This window comes from Gymnogyps californianus, chromosome 7 (assembly GCF_018139145.2).
Source record: "Gymnogyps californianus isolate 813 chromosome 7, ASM1813914v2, whole genome shotgun sequence".
Lineage (NCBI taxonomy): Eukaryota > Metazoa > Chordata > Aves > Accipitriformes > Cathartidae > Gymnogyps > Gymnogyps californianus.
This window is the reverse complement of record NC_059477.1, coordinates 20,553,190-20,575,104: the sequence shown is the minus strand read 5'-3', so window position 1 is coordinate 20,575,104 and position 21,915 is coordinate 20,553,190. Positions and strand designations below refer to the sequence as shown.

At 40.2% G+C, this 21,915-nt stretch overlaps 1 protein-coding gene across 1 annotated transcript in view; it reads left to right on the top strand.

Moving 5' to 3' along the window:
* The window catches only part of MAP3K20 (mitogen-activated protein kinase kinase kinase 20), a 94,133-nt gene that overhangs the window by 33,779 nt on the left and 38,439 nt on the right, over positions 1 to 21,915 (top strand). The window contains 7 exon segments of the mRNA XM_050899598.1: positions 2,476 to 2,577; positions 3,358 to 3,423; positions 4,401 to 4,429; positions 4,545 to 4,682; positions 10,800 to 10,886; positions 14,512 to 14,586; positions 20,083 to 20,189. Of these exon segments, the coding sequence (XP_050755555.1) occupies positions 2,476 to 2,577; positions 3,358 to 3,423; positions 4,401 to 4,429; positions 4,545 to 4,682; positions 10,800 to 10,886; positions 14,512 to 14,586; positions 20,083 to 20,189 (604 nt within the window).

The following is a 21,915-nucleotide window of genomic DNA, read 5'->3' as shown; positions in this document are numbered from 1 at the left end:
TGAGGGCATTCAGCCAAGCATTGGCATGTACCGAGCATTAGCTGCATGTAACGTCTTATGTGGGATTGTCAAAGAGTTCTCTGAGAGGCTACATCTGCAGTCAAAACACGTTTCCCTGCTGGGATGTATGTCAGTGTTATAACTGATCATCCTGCCCAGCGAGCTGCTAACATGAATCACATTATTCTAGATGTCACTGGCTGTCTCTGTCAACAGCGGTCTCGATGCCTAGCTTTCAGATCTGGTTTTTGACCACAGCTGCCTCCTCCCAAAAGGTTCTCGGAGCTTGTGCCCCCCGTCTGCACAGAAACGTACAGTGTATCCCACAGCCCATCACAGGGTGGGTCCAGGCAGGCATTCAGAGCTTTTCTTTCTAAAGCAAATACCTCTTTTCCATTATTGACAGAAAATTATCCTTGCGATATGATTTCCAAATCCATAAGCTCCTAGTAAAAACCTGTGGCACAATAAATGTGTAGAAGAAATACTAAAGGATCAAGCTTCTTTGATTGAAGCTTGCTTGCCTCCATTCAGACAGAGTGGCAAAGGGCTCAGGGAGCTGAGTTCTCCCTGACCCTGGTGGATCAAATTATGCATTGTAAAGGCATGCAAAGCATGCAGCCAACCTATTCCTGAAGAATCCATTTGTAAGACAGATGATGACATCATGGGTAAAAAAAGCTTATGTTTTAATTGAGGAAATGTGCAGGTCAGCAGCTTACTCCTCTTTCGGTGACATCAGAAGCAACACTTCTGTCTCCTGCAGAGGCTCCTTTCAGTGGGAGGTCCTGCAGTAATGATCCAAAACTAACTTGCCACTTGAGTGTTTACTTTCAAGGGACTTCCTATTTTCTCCCTCTTTCCTTTCATTTAGCGCTGGAATCTTCTCATATGGCCTACCATGTTCTAGGCTGCAGATTCAGTCTTGTCCCAGAGTTTCCTTCCCCACACAGCGATGTCCCGGTGGTTTTGAGTTCCTTGATAAGGAGCAATGTTTATTTTTTATGCATTTAGCCTATCATGTATCATTCGTTGATTAATATTATTATTAATTATAATTCAGATATATTTGATGTAGTCTTAGAGAGAGTGATTTTGTGGCTGCTTTGAAATGGCTGAAATTAAGCATTTCAATTGTATACCAGCTGATTTGCCACCTTAGGTATGAGGATTTTGGGAGTCTTGTAAGTAGGTTTTAAATTCTGCCCGAGAAGCACACTGAATAGCCTTGGGAGAGAGGGGCAAAAGGCTTGAAGTTGCTCCTTGCATCCACCTGGTCTTTGTGCTACTTGGGCTACACTGGGTGGCATGTGCCCACTCTGTGTTGGCAACCAGATAGAAGAAAATGTATCAACTGCTTCAACTCACGAACCTCCTGTTGTGTTTTCAGTGAAGCATGAATGAATACTAAATAAGCATAAAGCTTATTTAATAAATACTAAGCAGAGGAGCTACAGCCTTTAGACTGCTGAACATGCCCTGCAGCACATGGAAATCTGGCCTGCTTACCTAAGGGTTAGACCTCTAGTTTCATCCTTCCATTTTTTCATGAACAAATGATTTGATCTGCTACTCTGTTCCTCCATGGGGAAACAGGAAAAGAAAATTTTAATTTCCCTTTCTACCTGCAAACCCTTTCTTCCTAACAGAACATTATACATTTAACATCTAGTTTTACTTTAAAAAAAAAAAAAAAAAAAATTAAAAAATTATCCTTTGTTATGGGGCATCATTTATACGCAGTACTGCTCACCAGTGGGGAATATCCTCTGTCTTTGGAAACAGTAAGAAGGATCTGATACCACCAAACTCATCTGTTAACAGCTCTTCTGATCAGGAGCGGCAAATTCAGTGTTTAAATATGTAAGAATTTCAAGTTATAGAAAAGTGGCGCTATGGAGGTTTCAGTTGTCTCCAGTTTCACACCTAAATGTGTATAGGTGTAACTAGCTTGTTATTCCAGCTCTCAGCCCTGCAAGCTCTGACAGTTGGACTGGATTCCATGTGCCACACTTGCTAACACCAAAGGGCCAAAAAAGCCCTTGTTTGTACCCATATAATCCTGCTGTGGGTTTCTGTAGGTGTAGTTGAGAGAAGTTAAGAGAAAGGTCTGTTGATCCTGAACAAAGAGCATCCAGAACCTTTTAATCTTGAATTTGAACTGCTTTGCCTGAGCTTTCTTGACGCCAGACCTTTCTAATGCCTTTTCATTTTAATGCCTGTTGTTTTATATGATTTTACTGTTTGTTTTTTTTTTTTTAACCCTTAGCAGTAGATTATGTCTATGTTGGGATAATCAGAACAAACTACCACTCTCCTGCTACACTACTAATAATATTAGCTGCTGAACCCAAATTCTTTGTCATTAAGCTAGAGGTTGACTGCTTTCTGGAACTGGCAGAGTTTCCATTAGATCTTTCAATTTAGGTGCAATGTTTTAAAATGTCATGTGAGTTTGTTGTTGTTTTTTAACAGAGTATGCTTCTGCTGGCTCACTGTTTGATTACATTAATAGTAACAAAAGTGAAGAGATGGATATGGATCATATCATGACCTGGGCAACTGACATAGCTAAAGGTAAGCAAGATGAGTGGTGCATTACTGTCCTACACAGCCAACAAAGTGCACAGCTGGAGATGTTTTCCTTATGAAGTCAGGAAAGCCCTCCTATACTTCCGTATTCAAATTGTAAAAAAACCAAAACCGAAACCCAAACAACCAAACATAGAAAAAGCAAACCCCATTCACTGTGCTTTTTAATACGTTCCTTGGTTATTACGAATCCAAAATAATTTCTGGAGTGAAAATGGCTTCTATGAGCCAGTTTTACTTCTGGTTTGCCCCTAAGTCCCAAGAGGATAATTTTGCGATGTAGAGCAATTATGAGGTAAAGTGCATAATTATCCTTACATTTGATTTGAATTGGGATGTTTAAGGAAGCTAAGGGCTTGTTCTCAGCAAACATACTGAAATTCTTCATATAATAATGCAGAACAAGCTGTTTCATCCTTTGTGTTCTCTGTGACCATACAAGAATTAGTATAAACTGATGAACGAACAGTAAATTCATATCTTGGTTCCCTGTGTAGAGACCACCCTAGAGAAAATAACTAAATATGACATTAAAAAGCATTAACATACCCATATAGATGCTCTGAGAGATATATGAGCTTTGCTTAGTGTTTTTTACTCAATGTAGATGATGGGAAGCTTTTCTTCCCCTGCAGCATATCAATATGGCATACAGGTATGCCAACTCATAATGAGTACAGTTAATGGGAACCAGAAGACATGACTGCTGATACGTGATGGCCACTCTCAGCCTGCCTAACTAGATTGTTCCCTTGTTTTGTGTAGGAATGCACTATTTACACATGGAAGCTCCGGTCAAAGTAATCCACAGGGATCTGAAGTCCAGGAATGGTAAAGTAGCAAAACACTGAAATGCTCTGCATTTGCTGTTCCCTGTTAATGTAGCACTTAAATCTGTACCTGAGCTTTGTGAACAAGCAGCACTAACGCCTTGACTGTCATCAAGCTGCACTTGTTGAGGCACAGAAGAGCCTGTTCCCTCCTCCCCATCCTGAGCCTGTCTGAGCTTCATTACAGTCCCTGGCATCATTTAGAGCACTGTGGAGGGCTCTTTCAAGTTGTGTCTTGTTGACAGTGATTGTACCCATCTTATCAGCTGTCAGACATTGCCTGGACACTCCTCACTTCCTTTTTCTACTTGGAAAGGTTGAGTACCAGGAAAAGGCTGGCAGACACCAGACACAATAGACTGGATAAGGCCTATTATTTCTTATCTGAAAATCTTGTCTTTACTGTGGCCTGTTTTGAGGTTTGACAGATATTCATGCTTTTCAGTAATACGCACTCAGTGTGGAGCTGCACTGGTTAGTTTGTACTTGGCAGTTGACGACCATTTATGAAATTTGCTGAACGTTGCCTTTTAACTGAAACTTTCAGTACTAGTAGTGGGATAAGAGGGACACAGATTTTAGTAATGCACACGGGGAGATAATAGTCAAGAAAAGTCTAGATCTCACCTCAGTTGTAAGTTTTCTCCTTTTATTAATGAATCTTTCAGGGAGCTTCTTGTTAAGCCTAACTACATTGGGGAGAATGGAGTTTATCTGTATTTTAGCTACAGTTGTGTTGCTATCTTTGAACTCAGTAAGGCCTGAAAGGTTTTGCGTTTGTTCAGAGGATTGCAGGTATTCAGCAGATGTTCTCTAAAGCTTCTCAAAGAAACCAGGACAATCGTGCATGTGTGCATGTTCAAGTGCTGGCTCACCATAGGATCATTTTTCTTGATAAAAAGCAGTCTTTTGCTGTGAAAATGTATTGTGTTTATTTTTAATAGCATTCTTGTAACCTGTTGTTTTTTTCATTTTCAGTTGTTATAGCTGCTGATGGCGTGTTAAAGGTATGAACACTTTAATTATTTGTAGAGAGATGCTGCTGCTTGACTCAATGTTTTGATGCCTAATGAATGAGGTTGATACTCTAATATCTGTTTATTTTTTATTTATTTTTGCCAGATCTGTGATTTTGGTGCCTCAAGGTTCCACTCCCATACAACACACATGTCATTAGTGGGCACTTTTCCATGGATGGCCCCAGAAGTTATCCAAAGTCTCCCAGTGTCTGAAACATGTGACACATACTCGTATGGAGTGGTGAGTGCCTCTCATTTCTTTATGTGTAGTAGCAGATCTCTAGTGTGACAGAATTCGTGTGATGCAGGAACAACAATTCTAAATAAGGACAACAAAGAATATCACACTTTCTTTCAAGATTGACCCATAATTTATAATTACATGCTTGAAAATGATAGGAAGAACAGTGTCTTGCATGTTTAGTAAGATCCTTATCTGGTTAGATTAGCAGCATGCCAGTGTGGGAAGTGCATGCTTTACTACAAGTATTCAGCATATGTCCGAAGGCTTGCAGGAGCCACTGAACAATCTGTATCATGAATCTCTGCTTGTGTTTTTTAGTGGAACAGAAGAGAAAAAGGTTGTCTTGCGGTAGATGTATAACAGGATGAAATGATTAGGATTCCACTTTCCATAAAATGGAGTGTTGCTGATTTTGTATTAAAAAGTAAGCCACTTCTCCATGCTTAATTGTTTAAAAGCCCCTGCTATCATAAGCTGTGAGAATAGAGACTGTACCTCTTGTGGAGGTAGAGGCCCCATTTAAAAATATAGAAAAGGCCAGCATTGCTTTGCCATTTTTCTGAAGGGAGAACAATCAGTTATGGTTCATCAGAATGTCAGGTTTGCAGGTACAGTAATGTGAATTTTTTTCATTCTGTCCATAGTTAAACTCTAATTTGGTTTTGCTCTGCAAAACAAAATAGGCTAGAAATAACCCTACTGGGGCTGGTTGGTCAGACCAATTGTGCGCCTAGCCCCGTAGCCTTTCTCTGACAGAAAACAGTAATGAATACTCTGGGGGGAAAAGGAAAGGAAGTGGGGTTGTAGTTTCCATGCATATCTGTGTATTAACCATTTTTGGGTTTGGATGCAACAGTAGGTGGCAGAATGAGGAATTCTTTCAGTTCCTGTCAAGTATTGCCTCTTATCTGTTTGACGGATAGGAGGAGATAGATATGAGGGAGGCACTATGGTTTTAAGCTAGCACCTATGGCTATACATAGCTAAGCTGATGTCCCAATGGAAGATGACTTAAACTTTTTGCCAAACAGTTGTTTATAGTGAAAAAAACATATGAGAGATGATGTGGCATTGCTTACAAATGAAAGGTTGAAGGTTTGCAAGGAGGGAGAAAAAGCCTATATTGGCAGATTCAAAATCCTTGCTTGCTTAACTGAACTAGGTCACAAACAGTAAGAGAACATAAGCTAACAAATGTAAATGTTAATGTAAACTGTTACTGGAAGCAATCACATATTATCCACTGAGGGGAAACATTCCAGTTTCAAAACAAAACAAAAATGTTAGAGGAGAAATTCCAAACATGGTCTTATAGCTCAAACTGCTCATGTAGTCATCTTGGTGTAAATTGACTTGAAGTAACGTTCTAGAAGTGGGAGAAGGTAAGAAATTTTTTAATATCTTATCATGTCAAGTATTACCAGAGCCTTGGGAACAATATGTCGCACATAGTTTATTTTTCCTCATCCAAAAAGTAAAGCTCCTTTGACAGTTCTGTGCTTGGAGGTAAAACTCAACTACCCTCTGTATGAAAACAGTTCAGTGTTACTAGAGTATTTTAATGCGGTTAGGGGTGTATAGTGCTACTTCTGTATGCTTAATAATATTTGACCCACATATTTTAATATATAGTTTTTGAGCTAATGTGTTCTACTGTGGGTAGAAGCTTATGAATTCATAAGCACTTAGGAATGAATTTGTCTTTTTATAACTCCAGTCTTGGAACATCATCGTTTTCAGAGGAGATACAGGAGTAGAAATGAAGAATGGCAGTGGCCCAAGGTCTCTGTTGATGAAATTACTGACATAATGGGGTTATGCGAGCAAGAAATTGTCCGAATATAACATTGAAAGTTGGAATCTTCCTAGAATAAGTGTTAGACTATCAGAGAATTAGCTAGGAGACTGAAAACAAAAAATCTTAGAAAGGGTTTTTTTTTTTTTGTCTCTTCAAATGATTATCATCTTGTAAAAACAAAATTTAAAGAATCCCTTTTCAAAGTGTAACACTTGCCAGCAGCTTTTGTGCTAGAGAGACAAATCTGCTTTTCTTCAGTTAAAGTCCTGCTAACAAAGAACAGAATCCTTTCAAATGTTAACTAGTAAGATGCTAGGAATAGATACTCTGTTTGCAATATTTGTCGCCTTCCCCATGGTTTTCTTTAATTTCTTTTCTGCTTTTTTTTTTTTTTCCCCTGACTGGCTTTTCTTTCTACAAACCAGTCTGTGATTTTAAATATTCTGCTTATGGTGTGCGAGAGCTTTTTTCCATGAAGTGTCAAAGTCGTTGTGCAACCTCATAGGTCTGAGTTGCTCCTCAGCTGAAATGAATTTTCCTCTTTGTGAACAGTTGCATACATGTTTATAGCTAACGGTTCAGATTAGTTTGTCCTGCTCTTCATGGATGGTTAAACAAGTCCATGTATTCTCTTTGAGATATATAGTAAATAATTTATAATACTGCCATGAAATGCTAAAGCTAAATGTTCCAGGAGATTTATTACAACACAGAAACAGATCTTGCACTTTCCTTCAGCCATGCTGTGATTCTCTTTTCTAATCCATTTCCAAATCCATACTCTGAACAACAGCTACCAAGTGTTACAAGCGATCAGCCCAGAAATTGACTCGCATGTCATTGTGTGTATTGCTCAAAAATGATTCCTTGCATCTCTTCCACATATGAAAGTGTATGTGGAATGATGATGTTCACTCTAAAAGCTGTTTTGAAATCATGAAGATAGGTGCTCAGAATATGTTATCGTGGCAAAATTGTTTGTAGTGCACTGCAGTGTGGGTTTGTGTATCAGTATAAATGTGTTTAATCATAGAAAGCTTATGCGATGTAGCTGAATTATTTTAATACTTAAAAGAACAAAAAAGTAAAACTATTAATTGGCTATTGGTAGCATAGAGACTGCCATTGAATGTAGCAGCTGTTATGCTCCTAGCAATAGTTCATACATTGCTTTAGCTATGAGAACATATGTTATTTATAGAGGGAATGTTGGCCAGTTCCAGGGGTTATCCCTTACTCTTTTTGAAAAGAATTATGAGATCTTTAACTTCCACTTGGATCAATGCAGAGAAGACTGACCTAATTTTTATGTTTAAGGGCAGTACCTCTAAGAGTGCAACACTTTCTGCTCATGCTGTACTTCTGCTAATTGTGGCTCCTAACCCTCATCTGTGAACACCTTTCTACCAAGAGAAAACATTTCTTTTCTTTCAGTGAAGATGTTCAGAGTGTTTGCTATTTCTCAAATTACTCATTTGGATGTTCCCTATCCTATATGGCACTTTGAATCTTTGTTGGCTTTGCACTGGGGTGGGGATGTGGGTGTTTTGTTGTTTTGGTTTTTTTCCTTTTGGTTGTTGTCACATAGTTGAGAGGATAAGAATTGAAACACACAGCTGAGCTGGCAGAAGCGTGTGAGCTTTTTCTGAAGACCATATAATTCTCATTCCCAGCTTCATGTATAGGATGAACATTCATACATTTGTCTCTCCTTTCTGTTTCACTGTATGCAAAGAAGAGCCCAACATCTTCAGAGGCCACAGTTTACAAGCCATGACACTAAATGATCTTGCTTTGTTTTCCATCATTGTGTCTAGCTTGGCTGTTTCTCTGTGAGCACCTGCTGTCCATCGTCACAGAGACGTGATGTGATCGGGAGAGCAGGTGATCCTCACCATCAGAGATGGGAGGGGAAGTGAACCATGTCAGTCTCAATTAAATTACACCAGAAGTGGAAGATAGATTGATTTCCATATGAGGTGACCTGGGGAGCCAGTTCTGAAAATGAACAGAGTGTGTCTCGCAATAAAGAGGCCAGTGTAAGTCAGGTTGAGGTGCTTTTTCTGCTGCTGAATGACCCTGGGGACAGGAAGATACAAATGGGAATGCAGAAGATAGCCATTTGCTGCTTTTTAAAAGACTGATAATGCAATCATTCACCTTAGCTGATGATTCAGGGTAGCTAATCCATGAGATGGGGTTGAAAAACTGAACATAGAGACATATCACCATTGGAAGGAAAAGCTGTATCTACAGCATTGGCCTGAATATGAAAATTGCATTGTTGTTAGAACATTTTCTAAACCTGTGTAAATAAATACAAGGATTTCTGACATCCCACTTTTGTATCTTTTACTTTCTTCTACTGTTAGTAAAAAATAAGGCATTAAGAAAAATTCTTCATATTGTGTCAGATTGCTGTTTTGATCTATGTGCAGTCTGAAGTCTCTTAAGCTAGCACTATTGGTTTAGGAAGGCAGTGATCTGTACAGGCAGTGGCAATAGACACTAAAGGTGTCACAATAAAGGAATTCAGTGCAAAATGTTCTGCACAAACTTATGTGCATGAATGAAACAAGACAACCCTTACAATTTACAGTCTTCTGAAAGAAAGGTAGCAGAGCAGTAGAGTTTTCCTGCTCAAGGCTCTTAGAGACATTTAACTTGTATTTCATTATGTTCTTTACTTGGTAGATGTATTTAGCTACGGCTCTATCTGATGTGCAAACTTGAGTTTCTTCTCTGTGGTTTCCTGGTACAGCTGTACAGATGAGGTGATTCTGCAAGGCTGCTCAACTGCATGTTTGATTTGGTCCAGGGGCTTTTGCTTTGAACTGGCTGTTTTGTACACTGCGTTTTTGTCTGAAGTACATGGGACTGCTAAATTACTTCCTCACAGTTAAATTTCCTTCTCTACCAGTAGAGAGGTGATACTTGCAATTACAAATTGAGGAGCCTTTTTTTCTTTTTTTTTCCTTCTAAAAGGAATGAATTGAGGCAAACAGGAGAGTTGAATACCTCTATGATAGCTTTCCCCATATATTTCTTATTCTCAGGAAAACTGTCCTTTTACTTATTTTTCCAAGATACTCTTACCTTTACTGATCAGTCTTCTGACTCAAGCAGAATTATTCAAATAGGCCTATTGATGGAGTACCCTGTTCACTTGATTAAAGGCCCAACTCTGCTTCAGTGCATTTTTTCTGCTTGAGCAGCATCTGCCAATATTCTCGCATTTTCTTTCTAATTACCTTCATAGCTGGCCAGAATCCATTCAAAATGATGTAGCTGGAATAAGCCTGGGTACTAACCCAAATAGTGAGGATATAGAGACTTGCAAAAGGATCTTAATGCATTTGGTCAGATCCTACATAAATGATGTCTTTTTTGTTGATATGCTTGGTATATGAGCAGAAGAAAAAGTTTGTATGTAGATATTTGTAACAAGATACGTATATGAAGGTTCTGATTTAAAAAAAAACAAAAAAAACCAAAAAAAACCCATGTACAAGTAAAGGTACAAAGTGCCTGTTAATTTGGTTGAACTCCAATATGTAGTCCCAATGGCAGAAAAGCAAGTTGGATTCATTGACTTGAAGCCTTTTTGGTGATGCCAAACTCTTTTTCTACAGAGTAGCTTAGATTCTCGGTTACTGTGTTACCAAAATGCTAAAAGCATGCAAAATTAGGAGATCTTTTTATATCTAAGGGCAGTGCATCTAAGATGTCGAGGAGAACAGAGTAATTTTCTATATACTGTATATTGTTTAGTTTAACATAATCACATACTTGGAGATAAACAATTACAGTTTTGCTTGCAAAATTATATTTAATATTTTCATAGGCATATCGTAGGAGCAAAATACCTTTTGGATCATATTCTGACTACTGAGATGCACTAGCTGCAATCATACTGAAAAATTTTTAAATGCAAAATGACTACAAAGCAAAGATGTGTCTAGTTGGGGCTGAGAAGGAGAGGAGGAGTTCATTGTCTTCCCAAGTCTCAACTGCCAAATGTGAACTTTATAGTGTACAAAGAAAGTAAAAAGCATTTTCCATGGCTCTCACAAAATTGCAGGCATTAGACCTCACACAACCCAGTTTTTCATCTGGGCTTTTCTGTAGAGGAAAAAGCAGAAACATTCAAATTAATTTAGTGAGAGGATCTTGCACACAAACACTGGTCCAAGTTCCTGCAAATGGAGACTGGTTGCCTGATAATTGGATACAGAATAGTGCTGTATCAAGGTTTAATAATGTATTTAAAATACAAAGTACAGAAATAAAAATTCTTTTCTTTTTTTCTGTTCCAGGTTCTCTGGGAGATGCTAACAAGGGAGGTCCCCTTTAAAGGCTTGGAAGGATTACAAGTAGCTTGGCTTGTAGTGGAAAAAAACGAGGTAAGACTACGTTTCTACATTCAGGTACATAGATCAGAAAACAGTATTGGGGTTTTGCAAAAGACTTTTTCATCTTCTTCAAATTGAAAGTAAGTTCACGCGTATGGAAAGATTAGCAGTAGGAGCTAACACAAAGGGTCAAAGTGATGTTATTCCTCATGAATGGACCCTTTACATCTAATTGTTGCAGCTTCACGTCGTGATGCTGTAGATCAAAAATTGTACAAGTACTGTACTAGTTTCTCAGTCTCAATTGTAAAACCTAGGGGTTTGTTCTTAGTGATGAAAGAAGCCATTGCGTCCAAGGTAGGGGAACAGTTTAACTCCATCTCCTGCGTTTAGGACATCTTTTTACTGGCCGGGAGTTGATATATCTGTAAGAGACCTTCAGCTACTTCAACTTAACTCTCCCAGCAGGAGTCACTATAGTACAAGAAACTGCCGCTTAGATGAAAATTTCAAAAATAAAAGAAGAAAAAATAGTTTTAAAAAAAGAGAGAAATTACAGTTTTGCCACCTACGTTCAACACTACATTGAAGATGAGCTCCTCACTGGTATCGGCAAGGCTGTGGCATAGCTGCAAGCCTCCTCATGCAGAGTCTTTCCATTTCAAAAGCACTTCAGTGGTGTAAACACCGTTTGTACAGTGTCCCCAGCCTCGCTTTTCTTCTTCTCACAAATTGAGGCTTTCAGTTAGTTGGACATGTGAGCATATATCTGAACACATAGTCCCTTGATATCAAAGACAGTAACTACATTTAAAAAACATTTAAAGTTGTGACTGTACCACACACAGACAAGCATGGAAATCCTCCACAAAGATGAAACCTCCTCTATCTAGACACAGCGGAAGCTTGGGAAACATTACAATGGCGAGGCAGTAGCTGTACAATACAGATTCCTATTATTCTACATAAACTGTTTCTCAAAATGCTTCAGAGTTAAAAAGAGGAGTTAGGTTTCCTCCTCTTAGTTTAATATTTTTTGTTGGTGTTTTTTTCCTCCTCTCTTTTTTTTTTTTTTTTTTTTTTTTTCTATTTGAGGACCGGGTTAATTCCCGTGAGTGATACTGTGATATACCAATTAGTTGGAAATGCTACACTAACAGTGTGAAGATTAAGACTGTGGTCTTCTACAGAGTTTATCAGAGCAGGAGGCACAATGAGACTCTTTCTCCTAGTTTAGGAAAAGCCTCATGCATCAGTTTGAAGGAGTAACCATAAAGCCTTCCATCAACAGTATTTCTTTCCTATGCCTACCATGTGCAGTTTTACGTAAGGGGTACAGAGTGGCATTGGGAATGTTGTAAAGAGATGTAGTCATATGCTGAAAGATGTCAGAAGGTACAACACACATTTCTCTACAGTTTTCCAGAGCAAGGAACTGTGTAAAATACAGTAGGAACAAAATGTGGACGTGACAACTATTTTACTCATGGCTGAAGAAACCTAAGGGGTGACGTTTTCAGAGCCAGCTGTTTGTCTGCCAGGTACCACTAGCCTGTTGCTACCATCTTCTTTGGAAGGGTGCCAGGGAGCTTAGAGGGCATTAACACTTGCTTACATAGTTTTTATTTTTTCTGGCCATGAGTTAGGGAACATGCCCAGCATAAGCCTTGTAAAAGTCAGCTTGTGCTACTTTTCTTGATAGTTTCTATGTCCCAAAGTAAGCGTGAGGGTCAGGTTCTGCTCTCAGGTCAATTTGTTGACATCAATGGGGTTGCATGGTTCCAGTTCACAACAGAATTGAATCACTGTTGAGCCAGTCCTTCATTTTTTGCACTGCAGGTCTCTTGTTAAAATCAGTGTGGGACTGAGGCCAAAGCGTAATTGCGTAGGGTGAAAAGTCCCCCTTTGCAATGCCCGAGCCCAACAAATGAAGTGGATTTTAATGATTCTGTATGGGTCTTTTTTCGACTCTCTGCATAATTTCACAGTGTTATTTTTATTCTGGTAGACTTTCTATGTAATTATATATATATATTTCTTTTAATCCAGAAAAGAAAAACATGAGAGTTCAGATTATGCTAGGCGTGATCTCATAGTAAATTACTACTGAGAAACGTCATCTTTATTATAATATGACACTTTTGGAACCTGCTACCTCTATAATACATGACAGATAACATTCTGCACAAGTGAGACACATATAAATGGTGATTGCAACTGATTTTCCACTTCCTGGAACAGTGGGGGTTACAGACAAATACTGTCGCAAGACTAGCCAGTGTATTTTTAGGCTAATGACTCAACCAGAGATCAAGCACCAGTACAATTTGTTTATGCATTGTACAAATTTCTGTGTATTTTTTGCACAGAAAGCTTTGCACCTTAAGGTATTACATTATTTTAATAATCGTACTCCTGCAGTGCCCTGGCTCTGTATCTCATGTTTCCAGTTTTCATGGTGTTCAAATGCTTGTGCAGCAGAATTTGTTAACTCTTATTTTGGCTGCTGTGGCTTGTAAGGCTTTGCAGGTCACATTGCAGTAATATAATGGTACAATTTGACACAACTTGCTCTGCTTTGCTTCTGAAATGCCAAGAGTAGGACAGATCAAAGGGTATTCCTGGCAGATTGGTCTGAACAGGACTGTAATACCTGGTTCTCACCTGTTACAGGACAGGGAACCCTTTTTCCAGCTTGACCCCTCTTATATTTGGACCCATTTTCACTGAGGAACTGTCTTTTTATCTACATATTTTTTTAATTTAGTATGAAACATCTGAAGTCAGTTAACTGCCTTAGTGAGAGCAGAGGGATCTCCTTATATGTGTAATGTTGTTGGGATTCACGTTTAATCTCAACTGGAGAGGCTTTGGTATCTGGGTGTGTGTATGTGAGAATGGATTTGCTTTTAGGCTTTCCAATGTGGAGGCAGACTCTTTAAACTAAAAGCCGTCTAAGACTGACTGAGGGAATCTTTTCATGGTTTAAAACTCTCAGCAAAGGAAACCAAATAAGCTTCAAACTAATTCTCTGTAGTCAGTGGTCCTGGCTATAACCAGCAACTCCTTGTCTTCAGTCATCAGGAAATATTTATGAGTTCACTGTGCTCTGTGAGTGCTCTCTGAGATCTGCATGTCCTCATTAATCCTTCTGACCACAGGCTCATGAAACATCTCTTGTGTCATGTAGAGTTTCAGTTAACTCTTTGTAACTCACTTAATGTAATCTATATTCCAGCCATTTGTTACATCAAAAGTGATTATAGTATTGTACAGCTGGATCATCTGTGTGGGAGAAAGGTATAATGTACAGCCTGCCTTAATTCCTGTCTTGACAAGCATCTTAGAATACCACGCAGTAACCTCCACAAACTATTATGTTTTAGTATTAAAAGTTGTTTGCCTTGTTTTCACTTCCTTGTGTCTCAGCTTTCTTAAGCAACTCCATTTGTGCATTTGTTCCATTCCTTCTTTATAGGTCTCTTAATTACTATGTCTTGCTAGTGTTAGTAATTTTGATTTTTCTTTTTAATATGTCAATCCTCAGTTTTTATATTGCGTTTAAGAGAGAAGAGTGTGTTTTACTTCTTTTAATTGCATTGCTTGTATAAGAAATCTATTAGTAGCAGCTTAAAGGGAAATGCTTCCAGTAACTGGTATATTCTCTCTTCTGTAGAGATTAACCATTCCAAGCAGTTGTCCCAGAAGTTTTGCAGAACTGATGCACCAGTGTTGGGATGCTGATTCAAAGGTAATTTAATTTGTGTTTGATTTCTACACCACCACCCCCTGCCTTGTTTTGCTAAGTGCGTTGGTGTTTCTTTGGGGGACAAGTCCCAGCTAACACCATAGCTGCATGCTAGTAGACGCATTTCTTCACAAAGATAGCTGAGGCTGTCTTCTTTCATGTGTTTACATATTTATACCTAAATGTCTCTCTCTCCCTTTTAATCAAGAGTTATTATGCTACTAACTTACCTGACTACTAAAGACAATGCCTGTAAATAGAGTGAGATGGCAAGACTGTAGCCATTTTGGAGCAAGTGAAAAATTGTTCATTTCTGTTTCCTTTCAGCAGTTAGTAGTTAATCTTTCTTGGATGTATGTGAGCATCACATATGAAATAATCTATTTCAAGGTCCAACTTTGATGCCTTCCTTGTGTTGAAAACATGTAAAGAATAAGTTAATCCATAAAATGTGGGTAGGAACAGCAGCAACACATTCTAAATTAACGTTAAACCTTTCAGAATCTTTTCCCTTAGGACTCTGAATGATAAGCTTTGTAATGTTTATACTGTAATAATATAATAATAGAAGTACTGTAATATGCTGTTTAACCATGAAAACAGAGTAAAAATACAAGTTAAAGAGCCAAACCATTGTCACTATTAATCTGCCCCTACCAGAATAAACTAAAAGGGAAAGTAGAGTGTTTACTCAGTAAAAGCTTTTGTAGATTATGGGAGTTACTTTCCTTAAATTGACTCTGCTACCATCCTGTTGTACATAAAACTGGCTGGAGAGAGCCTGTGGGCATACTAGCTTTATTACCAAGTATTAGCATCCATTTCCTTTGTCTATGAAGGTATTCGAGAGAGGGAAGGATAGGTAAGGAAAGGAAATTATGCTCTTTTTCTCAAGTCAAGGCACCAGCAAGAACTTTGTTCCTTTAAACTCAGAAGAAAGTTAGCTGCTACTTCAGAGAGACTAAGGTTAATCCCAAGGCAAATGATAGCGCTTAGGTGCTCTAAAGCTAGAACTTATCACCAGAGAGTAGCTGTAGAAGAGCAATATGAGAAAGAAGATTTCCCTTCTTGGTTTCTTTTTTTAAAGCAAGGAGTTGCTTTCCTACAGAATGGATCTGGAAGCCTGAGATCCATCATCAGTGTGTGGTTTCCACATGAGCACCCATTTAAATGCCATTCCCCTAATATCTCTCTCTTTATCCTCTCCACAGAAGGGAGGGGAGAAAAATGCTTTGAGTCTTTGAATCTACAAGTAGACTGCTTAAGTTCTAGGTCAGTAATTACTGAAGAGCACTTTCCAGTGGTAACTACATGTCTTTAATAGCTACTCCCAAGCAGCAGCATCGCTACCAAATGCCACAGAATAAGAATTATTGGAGCTTCTTTTCTGTAGTTGCAGGGCATACTAGATCAGCTCGCTCTCTGGCTTGCTTTAGCCACATATGTATCCAGAGGAGGCTGTTGCTGTTTTTCAAGGAGAGGGTGGGATCTGCATGTTGTAAAAGAAGGATGCCCAACGATCAGGCTGAGTTCTGTCTGCCCTAGTAATTCACCTGGGTGTGGGCTGGTTCCTGGGAGCATTGTTCCCAGAGGCATCTCTGATGTGTACAGAGTGAATCTCATGTTAGATGGGTCTTTCTGACAGTCTGCTCTTTGCTACTTTTTTCATGCAGCTTCTCTTCTGTTAGGCAATTATAAATGCTTTGTTCACATGACTGAAATGGAGTAATCTCTGGCCACAGTTTGTGCATGTGACTGACTTATTCAGTCACGTGTTGGGAAAGGATCGCTACTTACAGCTCTCAAAATGCCTTGATAAAAGGCTGTGTGGCCTGCATGAGCCAAAAGATGGAGCACACTCCTCTAAAATACTGCTCTGTGTAACGTTCCCTTTTTGCCAGGATTAGCTGTAGAAAATCAGATAGTCGATGCACGAACAAGTTACTGAAGGTCAAGCAGGGGTGAGCTTGAGGATGTCAGCTGCTGAAAAGCAATTGCTAACATGCATACTTTTAGCCTGCAGAAAGCATGAGGTATCTTTAGGTGGCTTACCCCTGAGAAGAGAGGGATGTGCATTTACTGTGAGGCTAAGGAATAGACTTGGAGAGCTGCTGCAGAGCAGCTGGAGTGTCAGACACTGCTCACACCATAACTTCCTCATGGGAATGGACAGAGTTATTAACTTTGCTTTGAATTCTTACGAATTTCTTCATATGTGGAGAAAAAAGTCCATAGTCCATTGCTTCACATGATATTTGTAATGGTAGTCTTTATACAGTTTAAACCATGCTTGTTGAAACAAACAGTCCCTAGTGGGTTCAAAGCATTTTACTAAAATGTTAATTACTAATTATTTTAAGTCAGTAATTATTAAAGAACAATCTCTGTGGTAACTAAGTATCTTAAATAACTACTTCCACATGTTAAAATCCCTACCAAACAAGTTGCTTTTGCTTGGGTACTAGATAATTGTACAAACGAGGTTGCTCATTGCTGATGCCTTTGTTTACTGGGTATACTTGCTTTTGAAACACAGGTGAGTGGTTCTTTCTTATTTCATCTGTTCCTTCAGTTTATCCCCACTTTAACATCAAAGATGTTTATAAATTACTGAATATTTTAATGGAAATCAGAACCCTGGGAACAGAGAAGCAGCAAGAAAGGAAAGCCATATGGATTAAATATCCTGGTTTTATGCAGACCTGTTTAGTAAGAAATACTGAGTGGAAGGAAACAGTGAAAACAATAGCCAGAATTATTTCTAGAGGGGCATATATTTTAAAGATTTTTGTATGAGACATCACAGATATAAAGGGAAACAATTTTCAAAGGCGACTCATGCCTTGATATTTTAAGAATCTCTTATAAGGAATGACTTGAGATGCCTGACTTTCTAGAAAGTGCTAAGCAGTCATCCACCAAAAATAAGACCTTTTTTTTTTTTTTTAAAAAGCTTCTTAGCTTGGGCTTCCAGTTTCAACAATCACTTCTTGCCAGTTTTAACCAAGGTATCAGTCTGCACTTAGAGTGCATTTATTAAATCTGAAATTATCCTTGCCTAGGGGGGAGAAACCAACAAAACCCACATGGCAGTGTAGGCTCATGTCTTCCTGTCAGCTTTGCCTCCAGGGAAAGCTGGTACCTGTAAATCTGGCAGCTACAAAGCTGGCAGGGTAGCTGGTGGCTGTTCACAGAAATTGCACAGCCAGAGATGTACGAGCTTTGTCAGTACTGTGTGACTGTGCGTTTGTTCCAGCTCTAGTTGTGCAACTCAACAGCTCCTTTGGCTGTAGCATAGGACCCAAAGAGTGTGTGTTGCTGCTCCTCCCAAATCAGTGAGTTGGTGCTTTCACCTGCCCTTGTAAAAGCCCTGTTCTCTGTCATTATCTCCCCTCCAGTTACTCCAGGCAGGCCTGATAGGAGTGTTGACTGTGCTCACTTAGTATCGGCCCTGCCCTATACCCCTGAGAAAGGAGCAAGCAAAACTCATGGACGTGTTTTGTAAAAGAATCCTAAATAAGCCATAAAATATTGTAATTAATGCAGCCATAGGGATGTTTGCCCTTCATCTCTTCCTGAAAATAGAATTAGTTTAGTAAAGGCATATTATGCACCTGCCAGTCCATTGGACAGTATGCAGCAGCAGCAGTACCCTGGTGTAGTGGTGGGGAGCCACGATCTCCTGTCTGGCAGGTTCCTCACCATTTGAGAGGCTCTTGAATCCCCTCAACAGTTCACATCCACTGGGGTAGTTACAAGAGATGCAGGTGTAGCAACAAGAAGGGCGTGAGGGCTGTTGGAAGGTTCTCCTTCCCCAACACTGCACCAGAGTTGTCCATCCTGGTTGGTGCCAGTGATGAATTTTGTGCTCTGTACCCCCAGCGCAGCATGCTCCCTGACCGGGGAGGTTTGTGCTTTTCCAGGGCTGTGTTCAGAGGGTCTGCTCAGCCGTGGCAGGTCCGGCAGCATCATGCATGTAGGGGGAGGACTGCTGCCTCCCCCAGCCCCCCCATAAATGCAGGGGGACCCTGCTGGGTTTCCACACTGGGACTAGATCAACAAGTGCAAGCAATGTGCTGCTGAATAGGCACCTGCTGCCATGCTGCTCAGCACACCCAGGTTGCCACTCCGTGGATGCTGGGCTGGTGGCCAGATTGCGTAAGCACATGGTGGCTGGGGCAAGCGCTGTCTGTTGCAAAGAAGATCTGCATAGGTCATCCAACTGCCCATTGCCTGAAATCATGGAGATGGACCAAAAAATGACAGACAAAGCCTCCAGTTACAGCCGAATAGTGCAGCATTACAGTATAAGAGAGCTTGTCTTTTTTTTTTGTTATGCATTTGACACTTTTTCATGCTGTTTGACATTTAAAATAAAGACATTGTCTTTCTTTTATAATGTGGAAATCACTTGGATCTTCCTGGGAGAGACACCTCAGCATTGTTCCTAATTGTTTTTGTGCTCCCAAATTAAAATGCACGTTTTAATTGCAGCATCTGTAATTTTAGCAGAAATGGTATAATTACAGGCGCGATAGAGAGAGAATGTGCATCATCCCCTTATTATGTGTCTACATTTTGTTTCAACCTTTTGTCTCAACCTTGTCTGGGGTCTGTCAAACAGACTAACAGAGTCAGCGCTCTTTCAAGAAACACATTTAACTGTGGCTTTTTCAGTTTTCAGTTATTATCCTACTTCATAGCTTCCTTTTGGGACTAAGGGGAAAGTAGAAAATACAGAGAAGTTTTAACTGCTCTCCATGACTAGTGAGCACAGTGAGTGCTGGATGGAGAGCCCTGGAACAGAAAGTTCAGTAAATGAGCCCAGGACAGAAGAGCACAGACACTGCTGAAATGAGCTCAGCTGTTGGTGAGACATCCTCGTCTAGCCTCAATCGTCACTTCTTCCCCAGCTGCTCCTGAGGTAGCTAAGTGAGAGGTTTTTCTAGAAAGTCTGGTCTTCTCTGCAAAAGGGGAACTGCAGCCAGAAACCCATTTTTGATGGGCAGCTAAACAGCTTGTTCACACATTAAAGAGTTTGGGTTACTACCTGTAACAGGCCATCTGTCTAATTACCAGTTGCTAATGGGTCCAGCCTTCTCTTTTTGGCAGTATTTTCCTTCTTAGCTTGAGAAAAACTTTATTCTTTAGAATTAAGAATCTTGATGGTTATTGATGCTACTAATGTTGTTTAATGCTCTTACTGAGTACCAAAAGGTTTTACTGGTAGATATGGGAGAATAAGCTAAGGCTTGAGTCCTACTAGCTTATGTGACTCTTCCCAAACTGACCTTTTCTTCAATGGGAAAAACAAAAAAAAAAACATTTACAAATTCACAGTCCTCTTGTAGGATGCTGTGTTCAGAAACCAGCATCCCAATCTCTGTTGCTTGCAGTCTTTCAATTGAAAAATTCCTGCAAATAATTTTACACAGTAGGAGTTGTATATAAATGCAAATGCTGTGTTTTGTTTTGGTTTGTTTTTTTTTTTTACTTCAGAAAAGGCCATCTTTCAAGCAGATCATTTCAATCCTGGAATCTATGTCAAATGACAGCAGCCTTCCAGACCAGTGTAACTCATTCCTGCATAACAAGGCGGAGTGGAGGTAAGTTTCCTTCCTCCCAAGATGAAATTATGTGGTTTTCCTTTGGAATGGTGTGAGTCCATGTTCTTTTCAGAAAGACATCAGACTCCGATGATGTATTGGTAGAAAATATCTGTGCTTGAGGTATTTTTAGAACTTAACTTACCTTGTTGTTTTTCAGGAATGCCCAGAATGTTGTGAAACTTGTATTAGGAGCCAATACACTTAGCTGTACCCTATATTTATTATTACACTCGTTTAGGTATCATGATATTTATGGTTTTGTGATTCACATCTTAAAACCAATTATGCATTTTCAATCAATAGTGTGAGGGCAAAACAACTCAGATATACATGTTTGATGCAATTTTCATAGAAAGTGTATAGGCATGTGTTTATATTAAAAAAAAAGGGCATAAAAATATAAATTTTCAAGTCAAGTCTCCGTTTATCTTGCATGTGTTCTGCCATTTTTTGTGCATTCTCTCCTTTGCATTGACTTTGTGTCCACAGATTCAGCATAGGCCCAGGCCAGCCCTTTTTTTGCATAGCGCACCAGCACTGCTTGAGCGTACGATTTTACCTATTGCTGATTGTAATTTTTATTCATAAGTGATTATAAATGGAGATGAGATTTGAGAAAAATTTATTACATGACACAGTTTTACGGTAAAAGTTTCAGCCTATTTTCTGTACGTGCCAAAGCTTTAAAAACCTGTCCCCAAAGCTTGTTTGTCAGTGAGAAAGCTTGCTGTTTCACAGTACATCCTTATGCTTGGAAAAGGAAATTGAAAACAGATCTGCATAGGCAGAAGACTTTTACCAGACGATCGTGCCTCAGTCTATATTAAGAAGCGTTGGCCCTGCTCCAGGTAAGCTGGGAGCAGAAATACTGAAAGCTTCCCTGCCTGCAGTCAGCGCGGGAATCGAAGAAACCTGGAGCAGGGCTGGGTGGAGGATGGGGAAGAGCACATGGAAATGAGGCTTGTATCAAAACCAGCATCCCACATTTCCTCCGCAGACTTCCAAGGAAAAGCAAGACCTATACTTTTAATCGGCCGAATGGAAAAAGTGAGCTGGCGATGGGACGCTCCCCCGGTCACATGGTGGGAGTATAAATAGCCCGGGCCGGGGCCGGGGCCGCTCCTGCCCTGACTCAGCAGCGCGCCGGCGGCAGCCCCGCGGCCTCGGGGACCGGCGGCGGCGGCGCGCCACCTCCTGGCGACAGCGCCGACTTGCGCCTCCCCGCCGCCTCCCCGCCGCCGGGCCGGGGCCGGGGCCGGGGCCGGGGCCGGGGCCGCGGGGGCCGGAGCGGGGGCCGCGGGGGCCGGGCCGCGCCGCGCTCTGCCCCGCCGCCTCGCTCCCCTGCGGACGGCGCTGCGAGGCTCCCCCCCTGGAGCGGCCCGGTACGCTATGTTCAGTGTTCCTTCTTGCCAGTACCCGGCTCTCAAATATTTGTCAATCGTTTTATCCGTGGCGTTGCTTTTACAATATATCCGTATGCCCTCTTGCCCCCCGAATCCGTATTCTAAGGCTTGGGACACAGGTCGGATATTTAAAGTATAAAAACGTATTCCTTGGCCACCATTATTTATGCAGACTCTGGACATCCTATTGTGGTTTTGGTAGCAGACAGAATACAGGCAGGCTTGGAAGAAAAATATCCCCCAGTGAGGGGTTTCTTATACACCCCTATGTAGTAAAAATATTTATTTAAAAGATGAGCAAGTACTCAAATTCCTTTAGG